Source organism: Nicotiana attenuata, unplaced genomic scaffold (genome assembly GCF_001879085.1).
Source record: "Nicotiana attenuata strain UT unplaced genomic scaffold, NIATTr2, whole genome shotgun sequence".
NCBI lineage: Eukaryota > Viridiplantae > Streptophyta > Magnoliopsida > Solanales > Solanaceae > Nicotiana > Nicotiana attenuata.
Window position 1 is genome coordinate 311,005 of NW_017671109.1, and position 14,289 is coordinate 325,293.

At 35.9% G+C, this 14,289-nt stretch overlaps 1 protein-coding gene across 1 annotated transcript; it reads left to right on the top strand.

The window, feature by feature from the left end:
• The first annotated feature begins 1,789 nt into the window (after positions 1–1,789).
• LOC109205973 (60S ribosomal protein L8-like) lies at positions 1,790–3,913 on the top strand. Its single transcript, XM_019368740.1, has 2 exons — positions 1,790–2,310; positions 3,407–3,913. The coding sequence occupies exons 1-2, from the start codon at positions 1,871–1,873 to the stop codon at positions 3,747–3,749; spliced, it is 783 nt and encodes a 260-aa protein (XP_019224285.1). The 5' UTR covers positions 1,790–1,870; the 3' UTR covers positions 3,750–3,913.
• The last annotated feature ends 10,376 nt before the right edge of the window (positions 3,914–14,289 follow it).

A 14,289-nucleotide genomic window follows, 5' to 3' on the forward strand; every position in this document is an offset into this window, starting at 1 on the left:
ATAAGTTTGGTTTTATTAAAAAAAAGAAGATATTTTAATAATTTATATTTTCTAAAACATTTTAAGAGATATATTTTATAAAGATACTTGGTTTATTACGAGTTTTTACATGTTGTACTTATTTTTTCTTCCATAAAACACATTTATAAATAATTTTCTGTCAATCATAACCAAAGATTTCTTTTTTACTGTTAAGTTTTTTTTATAAAATGGTAAGTGCTTTAATATTACATTGATTTCTGCACTAATTTGTTATATAATAGCTTTTCTAATCAATTCACTTTTTAATCGAATATTTTTTTTTTGGTCTTTTTAATTAAGAATTATCAAATAATCCATTCTATTCCTAAATTTAAGCACGCATAGCCACCTTCTTGAGCTTTATAATAATAAAATTCTACAATGATAAAAGTTGTCTTAAAAAAAAATACTGTATGCTATTAAAAATTGTCTTTTATTATATCCTACTGTCACCTGTATAAATCATAGAGTCGGACATATATATTTCTCAAGTTTGTATCTTTTTTATTACCTCTTTCTAATTTGTATCTTTTTATTCCTAAACATATTTAATACTATATGATAGTTTTGACCTCTCTTTCCTTCACTTGAATAAATGCATAAAAGAAAATCACACAAAGATCACACTCATCTATCTGCTTTAATATCAAAGTAGATTAAGAAAAGAAACTGAACCAGAAATTTATTATTAAAACATACCAAACGTGGTCAATAATAAAAAAAATAATGCAAAGTTACTACTATTTTAAACAAAGAATTTGCACCCTTGTATTTTTGTCAGCGGCAAATAGCACCAAAAGGAATTCAATAAATCAATAAGCCACAACATAAACAACATGCTTCAGAGGTAAAATAACACGGCAAGGAGGAATAAAAGAAAAGGAATAAGTTCCATCCATACTTACCCGTCAGAAGAAAAGTTTTGGTGCACGCATTTTTGAAATAATGAGGCAATATAACCGCTTATATAGTGATAGGAGATAGGTAATTTAAAGTGTCCTTGTACGTGTGAGATTAGTTCGGATTTGAAAAACCAGCAGTAGATAGGGGGCTTAACTCTTAAAAAATATAATTATTTATGTATTGATTTTGCTCGTATATTGGTGTCACCAAAATAAAGAATCCTATAGATAATTCCGTAGAAAGGCATCAAAAAAATAAAGTGGGAAGAGAACATTTATTTCAATAAGGGAATAAATCTTACTGCTATAGTGCGATTTACCCAAACAAAAGAGAATTTCATGTAGCATTACTCCATAATCAGTGACACAAGCCTTTTATACCCTTAAGGCAGTCAATGGTTTAACTATTATTTCGAAGGAAAAGTTAGTTACACAATTGGAAAGACACAACCTTTCTAACAAAGGACACAACAATATTTTTTCTTCATTAACTTTTTAAATTTTTTTATAAGTAGGATATTTTGATTGCCTATAAGGGTATTTTGGTAATTTAACTTTTTAGTTGTAGGCTTCCTACTTTTAATATAATATAGATTAAAATATAGTATATATAAAATATACATATTTTATATATAATCAGTATTTATTTTTATATATATTTAGCAAGCAAATATAATTATTTTTATTGACCGGTTAAATGTGTAACTTGCTAAAATTTAAATATGTAACCTAAAAAGGGGACATTTGCTTAAATTAGCCGATAAGTAAGGATACCTGTATGGGCTCATTTATCGCGAGCCAAGTTACAACTTAGTGCAAACCTAGCCCAGTAGCCCATAAGCTTCATTCGGCTCCCCTCCTCTAAAACCCTAGTTTCCCTTCTTTAATTCATTTCTTTCTCTATCCCTTTGACAGAGTGAGCAGAGAGCCAAACAGAGAACGCCGAAATGGGTCGTGTTATCAGAGCACAACGTAAGGGAGCAGGCTCCGTTTTCAAATCCCACACTCACCACCGTAAGGGCCCTGCCAAATTCCGTTCGCTCGATTACGGTGAACGGAACGGTTACCTTAAAGGTGTGGTCTCAGAAATCATACATGACCCAGGTAGGGGTGCACCGTTGGCACGCGTAACATTCCGTCACCCGTTCCGTTACAAGCACCAGAAGGAGTTGTTCGTTGCTGCTGAGGGGATGTACACTGGTCAGTTTATTTACTGCGGTAAAAAAGCTAATCTAATGGTGGGTAATGTGTTGGCACTTAGATCTATCCCTGAAGGTGCTGTCGTTTGTAACGTGGAACACAAAGTTGGTGACCGTGGTGTTTTTGCTAGATGCTCTGGTGATTATGCTATTGTCATCAGTCACAACCCTGATAATGGAACTACTAGGTATCTTTCGACCTGTTTATGAATTCTTGATTGTTTTTTAGTCATTGGTTATTGAAGTTTTTATTTCTGTGTTGGATTATTGGAAAGGTTGAAGGTGATTTTTTGTTGGATCAATTAAAGGTCGAGTGAATATAGTTAAGTAATTATTGGGCTCTATAAATTTGATTGATTTAGTATTGGAATGAATTGGCTTTACTTGGAGTGGAACGGTTGCAAGGGTTTTAACAACTAGAATTTAAGCACGAAATACACTAGGATAGTTACCTGTGATGGTGTGGGATAGTAGGGTAGCAGGCACCTGGCCCGACAATGAATTTGATAAATAATTTTTGGCTTTATATGCAATTTGTGTATGGTGAAACACTTTCAGGGGTACTGGTGATACTTTTTCACCGAGCAAAACAGCTCATTAACAAGGTTTAAGAGCTTTTGAATTGGAAGCAGATATGCTTTCCTTATAGTAATTAGCTTGGCTGGTAAAGAGAATTACTGTTTCTTCATTTGCACTAATTTTCAAGCGCAAAAGCCTCTTATGTAGTGTGGCACTATTCTTTTTTTTTAAAATGTGTATGTGTGATTCTGTTAATTGAACTACTTCAACTGGAAGTTCATGTGTTTGCATTTGATGATATAGATTAACGGTTAATTTACCATCTCCAGTAACAAACTAAGTTTATCTTTTTACAGTTTCAGAGTTTATCCATTATCTTATATGATTTGTGATGTGATGGTCCCGGTGTGGTGATGGTTAGGTGTAGGAAATTCAGGTTCATGATGTTGGCGAGACTTAATTCTTCCTTCCATTCACACTAGAAGGAATAATTGCATACTTGTTGGCATAAATTTTGTTGATTTTTAATTTTTCTTTATTGGTGCCTGTTTGCTTAACACATAAAACTCAGCTTAGATTAATATGATTGCTGCATTGATAATTGATGAGTCTTTGTACATTAATGGTTTGTTGTGGAGTTTTGATTGTCATATTGTCATTACTAAGTCTCTAGAGGTGATTTTTCATTGTTACCTTTCTCGAAAAAGTCTATAGAGGTGATTTTGAAGTTTGTTTGATTATAGTTAACTCTTTTTTTCTTTTCAGGATTAAGCTTCCATCTGGAGCAAAGAAGATTGTGCCCAGTGGGTGTAGAGCCATGATTGGCCAGGTTGCTGGTGGAGGAAGAACTGAGAAACCAATGCTCAAAGCTGGAAATGCATACCACAAATACCGGGTTAAGAGGAACTGCTGGCCTAAGGTTCGTGGTGTTGCTATGAATCCTGTGGAGCATCCTCATGGTGGTGGTAACCATCAACATATTGGTCATGCCAGCACTGTCCGCCGTGATGCACCACCTGGACAGAAGGTTGGTCTTATTGCTGCAAGGAGAACTGGTCGTCTTCGTGGTCAAGCTGCTGCTACTGCTGCCAAGGCTGATAAGGCTTAAGATATTGAGTTTGTTACTTTTTTCATTGTCGTTGTATTCTGATCGGATTTGAGACCGTCTTATACTAAGTTTTGTTTGGATATTATTTAGTAAGTTTTGTTTAGGAACACCGTCGCTTGGACAAGTTTGCCATTTATAAATGTGTTTTAGCTTGGCTCTCGTTATGTTTCCCTTTTCTTCACTGATTTGATTCTTTTGAAGTTCGTTTGGTGCACCAATTCTGAAGTTGGTTCTGTTTACATGTTCTAAGTAATTTTGAGGGTTGTTCTCTTTTTCGAATTTATGTGTACTGACCGCGCATGTACTAAGCATGGAAGTCAGAATAGGGGTTGTTCAATCCAGTGTGAGACTTTGTGATGATGCTATGTTTGTGCATTTGAGTAGTATACTTGAAATGCTCTTCGTTTTGTTTAAACAGTTTCTTTCAAATTTCATAGTAACTATTTTTCATGAGGCTTAGGGTCTCGAAATGTTGTATTCACACATTTTCAGGAAGATTGACTGATTTGATGAGCCATATCCGTTGTCTTTCTTTCCTTTTCTTAAAAAAGGGTATTCTGTGAATGCTCTCTGTACGTTAAGTGCGGTATTCTGTGTGCATTCTAAAAATATAGTTTTTGGTTAGTATATAGTTTAAATGCACTAGGTGAAATGTTATATTTGGTTAGTCTTCTCTTTCTTTTTTTTGGTAACTAAAATCTTATTAATCACCAAAGTATCAAATACAAGACCACAGCTATAGCAACACGCTAAGCTATCCAGGATAAAGAAGCAACACACTAAAGCACACCTCCGAGGGACGGTTTCTTCACCCCTCAGGGAAAACGTAATCTACAAAGAGAACTTTCAACACAGAAAACTACAAAACAAACAGTACATTAGTAGTCCACTACCTTATTAGCATGCAACTCCAATAAGTGCCTTAGACCATCTCTAAACCTTGGAACTGTGCCTTTCTGTTGCAGCTGCAGGATGATCTTGTGCGAACTTAAACTCTGGAAATACAAAACCATTTTTGCTGAAGAGAGTATCAATCATATTCTTCGAAGCCTCAGGTGTCAATCGAAATCCATCCCAATGTACATGCGAAGTCCTATCAGATCATGTTAAAACTCCTCTCTCTCCACACTGCTTATGCGGATTAAAATTAAATGGACCGCTTCCAATACTACTGCAACAAACCTTAATCAACGTCTTAGTCTTGAATCCCAAGAATGCATTGATTGCGAAGAATAGCCATAAATGCCTTGTAATAATCCACATATATAATCTCAACTTAAGGGTACTTCAATCGCAACTCCTCCAACGCTTGCCACAGATGATCATTGTTACAATCAGATGACTGTTTTTGACATGATAATTCGCTAATAAATTCACTTCCATTTTTTTTTTCCGTTTCTATGTCAGGCTGTACGTCATAAAGCCTATGCTAAAGACCCATATGCCAAGGAGTTTGGCATTAAGTTTATTGACAAGTTGGCACAAGTTGAGGCTCCTATTCTGTCTCCACTTCAGGTAAGTTCGGCTCCTCACGGCTTTTTAAAAATATTGATTCTTCTCATGGTTGAGGGGAGATGATATTACTACCCTGAGTATACTATTCTTGCTTAAATTTGATTTGTGCAGTGAAAAAGTTTATTTTAGTTAGGATTTCAGTAATGAGTATGTATTTCTGCAGCTTAAGTATCATGATACGGTCGAGAAAAAGACTGTCTGCCACAAGTTGGCCAATGGAATATGATGAATAAGGTATCTAGTACTGTTGACACTGTTTAAATCTTGTCTCATCTGTTTGTTTTTCATTTATGTCCAGTTACTCGGCACCTACTGGTGTGTACCGGTAGAAAGCCCGCGTTGCATTTTCCTTTCATTATTTTGATTCAATGAAAACCTTGGAGGTGCAGGCACTGTTAGTACACACCATCCTGGCATTTTTTGTGGGACTCTTGAGTGGCTATTGTTCTTTGTTCAGCTAAGACTAACATTGTATCTTTTACTATCGGCAGAAAATGGTAAATAGAAGAACGGTTAACAATTGGATCTGCATACACTTTTTTCGAAATGTGCAAGACAGTGTTGCACATGAGTGTGCCAGATATCTGGCATGGTAAATAATAGTGGCTCTCTTTAAGGAATAAATGAAAATAAAACTTCTTATCTCTTTAGCACAAGTTAGCAATATGTGGTGGCTAATCTTTTTTTATTTCTTTACCAGGTGATCTGAAGCGAATTTGTGAGACTGAACTATGAGTTCTCGCGCAATGATGTTTGACAAAACATGTATTTAAGATGAGCAAACAGTATCTAGCCAATGTAGCGTTGAAAATAAATGTGAAGGTGGGAGGAAGAAACATTGTTCTTGATGCAATAACGAGGCGAATTCCCCTTGTTAGGGACTGTCCTACGATAAATTTGGTGCAGATGTCACTCACTCTCACCATGGGGAGGATTCTAGCCCATCCATTGCCGCAGTATAGGAAACTTAATGACAAGGCAACAACATGCCTACCAGCAAACTGAATTCTCCATAGCAAAAATTACTGGGGTAAGAACAGGAGTGACTCCAATTCAAAGCTTCTCCTAAGAGAACATACAGAGTAATCCAGCTCCAGTACATTATGCTGCTGCTGCATGATGATCTTGTACGTACTTAAACTTTGGAAATACAAAACCATTTTTGCTGAAGAGAATATCAATCATATTCTTCGAAGCCTCAGGTGTCAATCGAAATCCATCCCTAATGTATATACGAATCCCTTCTGAACACGCTACAACTCCTTTCTCTCCACACTGCTTCAGAGGATCAAAGTTAAACAGACCACTTCCAGTACTACCGCAACAAACCTTCATCAACGTCTTAGTCTTGAATCCCAATAATGCATGATTGCGAATAATAGCCATGAATGTAATAATCTGCATATATGATGTCAACTTTAGGGTTACTTCAATCGCAGCTCCTCCAACGCTTGCCACAAATGATCATTGTGCAATGTTGCAAACAAATTTAGTCCTTTGTGACATATAATTTTTCTGCTATTGTTGTTCTCGGGACATTATTCAAAAACCAGGCGGGCAACCCATGGGAATAATTCCAGAAACCACATAGTGTTTGGCCTATGCATCTTTGATCAGTTGTTCGATAGAACTCTTGATTGTGTCCACAACATCTGGGACAAGCTTGGACACTTCGGAAATAGATTTTGTATGCAAAAGAGAGAGTTTGTAATCATTAAAACCAGGCTGATCCATATAGATGCTAGCTTTTTGAAGAACCTTGTTCCTGTCGCAGTCATGAAAAGAGAAGCAATCATTATAGAAGAGTTTCATGAATGCTGAAATCTGCGAGTGATGAGACTGCAGAGGCGCTGGGATGCCATTCTTGATGAAGGAAAAGGGACTCATAACTGTTGCTTCAGGCGTCATGAAACTAACACCAAACTCGAACTCAATGCGTTCTTCGGTGTAATGTTGTAGAAAAGGAAAACCAAGTACAACACCTAAATGATCAGAAATAGAAGCAGAATCAGTCTCCGAAGCTGTAAATGGAACAAAAAAGGGAAGATTCTTGCTGCTCATTGGCGGAAGAAGGAGAAGGAGCGAAAAAAGAAATAGGAGATCACTAATAGCAAGATGAAGAAACAATGGTTGGTAAGGGAAGCCAGAGAAGAAACAACAATCATAAGCAGAAGGCACGGGAAAACTTAGTTTAGGTTAGTGGTAGTATTTATAGAGGTCCTCATCCTTGTAATTTAAGCAAGGTTATTGTTACCTAGTAATAATAGGAAACCCATACTTATAGAAATCAAATTATCATATTCCAATGGCATGTTTCCATATTTTCTTTATCTTTTTTTTCTTCTGCTTCAAGTTTCCTTTTTCCTATTACAGAAATTTTAGAATTGCCTTGATTAACAAGTATTATAATTTATGTATGGGTTTATATATTTTTGTTGAATGTTTCTTTTTTAAATCTGAAGCAGAATTCAAATCTATGAGACAATTTTCATATTTGTAATTTAATTTCTTCTAGTCTCATTTTATAATGATAATAGTATGATACTTGGCCGCAAACCGGGTGCATACAATAAAACGATAAATGTATTATGTCTGTCTTTTACATAAATATCGCTTGATGTGGTTGATTAATATGTCTTTGCGGTACTCGTCCAACCAACCGCAAGTAAAACTCATGGAGTATGTCACTCGGGGATCCTTATAGGAATCACAAGCTTCAAAATGGCATAACCATGTACCATAGTAGTCGATATTCCGTTGAAGCGGCAAAACAACCAAATCATAAAGTACTCGAAGCAACAAGCCATCTCCCGGTGGGTACCGTTTCACTTTTTGTGTTATAATTTCTCCGAAGAAAGTTTGTTGTATGAGTTCATCAAGCACAAGAAATGGCAGCTGATTTCCAGCATAAAGTATTAATTTTAGGAAAAGCTTCTCCAACCTCTGTGTCTCACTTTAAACACATTGCCCGGGAAGTAACTTAGTTCATTTGCCGGTGCACCTAGGTGATCCAAGATCGCTATCAGGAAAAAGCAAGCACCTGTGACTAGACATTGCATGTTTTTATTCACCTCGTGAGCCCACTAAAATTAATAGTCTAAAGCCAAATTTTAATAAGAAGCTTTAGAATCCATATTATTTTTTCGTACTTATAGTTTATAGTATAATATTCTTAAATGACATAAGACCTTTAACTTTGCATAGGAATACTACTATTTATATTAGTAAGGGGTATTTTAAATAAACAAGATGTACGGCATATATTTACAATATATTTCTTTTGATATTATTGTAAGAAATTGTATTTACTAATATGAAAACTTAAGTAATTTAATTTAAAGTTCTAAAATATTTATTGTTAATGTTACAAAATGAATATAGACTACTTTTAGTGCTATATACATAGTCTAGGAAACGGGACATTGAGATTATTGGGGAAGAGAAAGATGAGGAAAGAGAGAAGGGAAAAAGTAGTGCATCGGTGAGGTGGTGGTGGTCAAGGTGGAGGGGGTGGCGGGTGGCGTGCATGTTATTGTAAAGGAGAACAAAAGTAAGGATTGAAATATTAGTTTAATATTTATCTTTTCTTTTTATGTCTATTTATGTTTTCTGATTATATTTTTGTTTTGAAGAAAATTATCAGTTGACGTTCTTAGTGCATGTGTATGTCACGCATTTTGTCCAACTAAGCCACACTAATGACACATAAGCTTAGTAAATGTCCGGGGTGTTTAAAACTGCTGTGTTAATCAAGTTGAGGTATTTGATTGACACTTCGTGAAGTAATTAAGGGGTTGGGATGACAAAATTGAACAAGTAAAAGTGTCTACTAGGCTATTCAGCCTATTCTAAGTGAAATAAATACTTGTATTACTAAAAATAGAGGAAAGACTTGTACAAACTAACGTAATTCCTTGGTTTGAGTTTATTAATCTCCTAAATTATTGAATACTTTTGTTTAGAAAATTCATAGTATCTTCATGCAAACACTAAAAAAACTTGTTTAGCAAATCGTATGAAGACATATTATTAAATCAAATCATAAATATAAAATTGAGCTAAACATTTAAAATATAACTTCTTCTTTTTTAAAAAAAAAATGGATGAGCTAATTAAGAATTTGTAGCAATAAAAATTATTTCCTTATTATGAAATATGTGAAGCAACTAAAATTTTGATTACCAAGCCTTTTCTTATTTGAAATATGTAGGAACACCTGATATTTAACACTTTAAGGTCAAGTAGGATTTTAGCTTCTTTAAATTATTTTTCTATTTCAATTATGTAACATAATTATAATTCCTTCAAAGCCAAAGAAAATACGCTCCTTCTTGCCGAAAAATCATTAGAAATTTAAACATTCTCCTAATTACCTTCAAACACAGGTCACAATTGAAGCATACAATTTTTTATAGCAGTTCAGCAACAAAGATAACCAGTTAATACTTAATATGAGCTTCACATTTCATGACAAAACAAATATTGTACCAGAGAGGCACATGAGATTGTTATCCATTTAACTAAATAAGTTTAACGTCATATTTTTTTTAGAAATTTATACTTTTTATTTAATTGTTAATTTACATCTCAACCATATTTTAGTATAATATTTATATAATTTTTAAAAAAAATTTGTATTCATTAATATAGATAGCACGTGCAACGTCGGTACCTAATGACTAGTAATTGTAAATATGTAAAAAGCTTATAATGAAATAAATAAATAAATAATAGTAGTCTAATTTTTTTATTTTATGGTGGGAGTAAAAGAAAATAAATTTCAGAATTAGAATATTAGTAGGACATGTACACGCAGAGATAGGTGCAACAAGTTTCGGCCAGGGGCGGAAGGGGATTCACCCTTCGTCGAAAAATTACACTATATACATAAGGCAAAATCTATTTTTTAATTCTATATATTATGTTTTGAATCCTCTTAAAATAGCCCAAAAACATAGCTTAGTGGTCAAGAAGGTTCAAAATCTCTGTAAGGTTATTGGTTCAATTCCCACTAACTTTAATTATTTTTAACTTTTCTCTTTTGAACCCCTTAGCACAAAAAAACTCACACCTAGCAGCTCAGCAGTTAATAGTATATGTTCTCCCCTTGATTCTTTGTCTTCTTTTACTGTCCATCGAGTTTCGAACCATTCGCTATTGACCCTAGGAATTTCTTGGTTATCAAGAAAAAAGAAAGTACATATTTAAATATGTACAGAAAGGACTTTGAATTCTCTCCTAGCATTGTAGGTAATTTACGAAGTCCATGAAAGAATTTCTATCATCTACTAAAGTCAACTTAGACATGGAATTCAACATTTGAAAACATCTAGATATTAAACTGTTGGGATAAAATAGCCCAATACACTTTTAACATGGTGTAATATTGTCCGTTAAGTCCACACGATTTTCCTCAAAACTTCTCATACCATTAAAAGATTCCTACACCTTTTATGTAGGCTCCTAATTTTTTCAGCTATCAATATGGGACTTTGTTCGCATACCCAACAACCCCCTCGAACTAACTTCCACGTGGCTCACTACCACGATTCACGGGTCAACCCCTCGAACTAAGTTCCATGTGGCCCATTGCCACAATCCACGGGTCAATTTTCGAGATTCATAGTGTGCCACCCACATTGTTAGAGTATTATGGCAACCGAAGCCCGTAACTAGCTTCTTCTTGTCTGCGTGCCGCCTTGCACCATCGCTTTGCCATTTCCATACTCGTCCCGCCAAACCTGGGCTCTGATACCAGATGTTGGGCTAAAACAGTCCAAAGATACTCTTAACATGGTGTGATATTTTCCGCTTTGGGCCAAGCACGGACGATTTTTCCCAAAAGGCCTCACACTATTAAGAGATCCCTACACCTTATATGTAGACTCGCAATCTTTTCAGCTTCCAATGTTGGACTTTGGTCGCACACCCAACAATCTCCCCCTCGAACTAAGTTCCATGTGGCTATTGCCACGATCCACGAGTCAATTTCTGATATTCATTGTGTATCACCTACATTGTTAGAGTATTATGGCAATCGAAGCCCGCAACTAGCTTCTTCTTATGTGCGCGCCAGCCTGCACCATTACTTGCCATCTCTATACTCATCCAGTTGAACCGGGGCTCTTATACCGAATGTTGGGCTAAAACGACTCAAAGATACTCTTAACGTGGTGTAATATTGTCCGCTTTGGGCAAAGCCTGTACGGTTTTTCCCAAAAGGCCTCACACCATTAAGAGATCCCTACACCTTATATGTAGGCTCCAAATTTTTTCAGCTACTAATATGGGACTTTGTTCGTACATCCAATATCTCCCCCTCTAATTAAGTTCCACGTGGCTCACTACCATGATTCACGGGTCTCTCCCTCGAACTAAGTTTCATGTGGCCCATTGCCATGATCCACCGGTCAATTTTCGAGATTCACAGTGTGCCACCCACATTGTTAAACTATTATTGCAACCAAAGCTTGCAACTAGCTTCTTCTTGTGTGCATGCCACCCCACACCATCACTTTGGCATTTTCATACTCGTCCCGCCAAACCTGGGCTCTAATACCAGATGTTGGGCTAAAACAGTCCAAAGATACTCTTAACATGGTGTGATATTTTCCGCTTTGGGCAAAGCCCGCACGATTTTTCCCAAAAAGCCTCACACTATTAAGAGATCCCTACACTTATATGTAGACTCCCAATCTTTTCAGTTTCCAACGTGGGACTTTGGTCGCACACCCAACAATCTCCCCCTCGAACTAAATTCCATGTGGCCATTGTCACAATCCACGAGTCAATTTCTGATATCCATTATGTATCACCTACATTGTTAGAGTATTATGGCAATCGAAGCCCGCAACTAGCTTCTCCTTGTGTGCGCGCCAACCCACACCATTACTTGCCATCTCTATACTCGTCCAGTCGAACCTGGGCTCTGATACCGGTTGTTGGGCTAAAACAACCCAAAGATACTCTTAACGTGGTGTGATATTGTCCGCTTTGGGCCAAACCCGTACGATTTTTTCCAAAAGGCCTCACACCATTAAGAGATCCCTACACCTTATATGTAGGCTCCAAATCTTTTCAGCTACTAATATGAGACTTTGTTCGTACATCCAATAATATCCCCCTCTAATTAAGTTCCACGTGATTCACTACCATGATTCACGGGTCTTTCCCTCGAACTAAGTTTCATGTGGCCCATTGCCACGATCCACCGATCAATTTTCGAGATTCACAGTGTGCCACCCACATTGTTAGAGTATTATGGCAACCAAAGCTCGCAACTAGCTTCTTCTTGTGTGCGTGCTGCCCCGCACCATCACTTTTCCATTTCCATACTCGTCCCGCCAAACTTGGGTTCTGATACCAGATGTTGGGTGCTAAACGACCCAAAGATACTCTTAATATGGTGTGATATTGTTCGCTTTGGGCCAAGCCCGTACGATTTTTCCTAAAATGGTTCACACCATTAAGAGATATCTCCCTACCCCTTATATGTAGACTCCCTATCAATTTGATGATAAATAGAGTTAACGTACAATTACTTAATACAATTGTGGGCTAGTTTAATTATTAGCAAATCTGTAATCATAGCTCTTACTCTTTTTCAATATCATTAGAGGTGAAAGGTGGGAGTAATTTTATCTAATAAATAAGGTTCAGATTTGTAATACTAATAACTTTTGGTTACTGTTGAGATACGGATTTTCATGCCAAAGATAAGAAAACATAAGAAATACCGCCTATTCAAGTGTTGCATCTTCTTGTACAATGTCCAGTTCATACAGATCAGACAAAGTCGTATCAAATAATGGAGAATACTCCTTGGCAGATTCCAAGTACATTTCTTCAAACTTCAATATTACTTCAATCTCTTCGTCAATGCTTGGCAAGTAATATTTCAGAAGCTTTTTTCATTTTTTTTTATTGTGGAAGTGACATTCTTGGCCAATTTACTAGGTGAGCCATGTGGAGTACTATTCAATGCCAATTTCATCACTGAATAAAATAAAGCACCACAACAGATGTCATATTGTATGACAACCGCAATGCATTAATTTCTAAAGTTACGTGGTCTTCTGTTACATCTTCGTCTACAGCCCTTCGAAAGGTTGCTTCAACTTCTCGCTCAAAAATTACGAAGCCAGCTCTAGTGTCTTCACTAAAATCATTAGTGATAGAGTCAGGTTCTAATTCTCCAGAAGGTGGAAGAAAAGCATCATCTTCATTTAGTATATCCGCATTATCATTAGTGATATGCATACTTCCAACAAATCTATCCACAAGAATTGGTGCAACAGAATGTCTCCATTCTTCTTCTCTAGCTGGCCATATGAACCCAACTCCACTCAGGGCCGGCTCAATGAATTGGGTGGCCTAAAGCCAACCTATAATAAAAGGCCCGTAAGCTTATTTCATAAAATCCGTATACCAATAACTAATGAGCCACAAAAAACTTACTTTATGATTGATAGACCAATCAAACAAAATAAAATAATAATAACTAATTCAGAAGAGCTAAAATTAGAAAGGAAAATGGTCAGAAACAAAAAAATGAAATTGTTTTGCCTAGAGAAGAAAAAATTAGAGTTGAAGATGAAAAATATACTAAATAATGAACAACAATAACAATACCAAATTCAGTATAATTTTACAAGTGGATTTAGGGAGGGTAGACTGTACGCAGACCTTTCCCCTACCTAGAAGGTAGAGAAGTTATTTTTCGATAGATCCCCGGCTCAAGAAAAGATGAAAAGAAATCAGTAGCAACAAGCAATAACAACAACAAGATAATAAGAAAACGAAACGAAGGGAAAAAGTCTCGTACTAAATAATGAAATAGAAATAAATTTTCCATAATCTACTCGCTCAGTAGAATAGTTTCAACCAGATTCAAAAAAGTAAAAAATATATATTTTGTGACCTTAAATGGTAATTTATAAATTACTCCATATTATATATAATGTGTCTTTGTGGTTACCAGGCTCAGATTTTGGTTCCAGAAGTTGGAATAGGTCTGTTGTGTCAT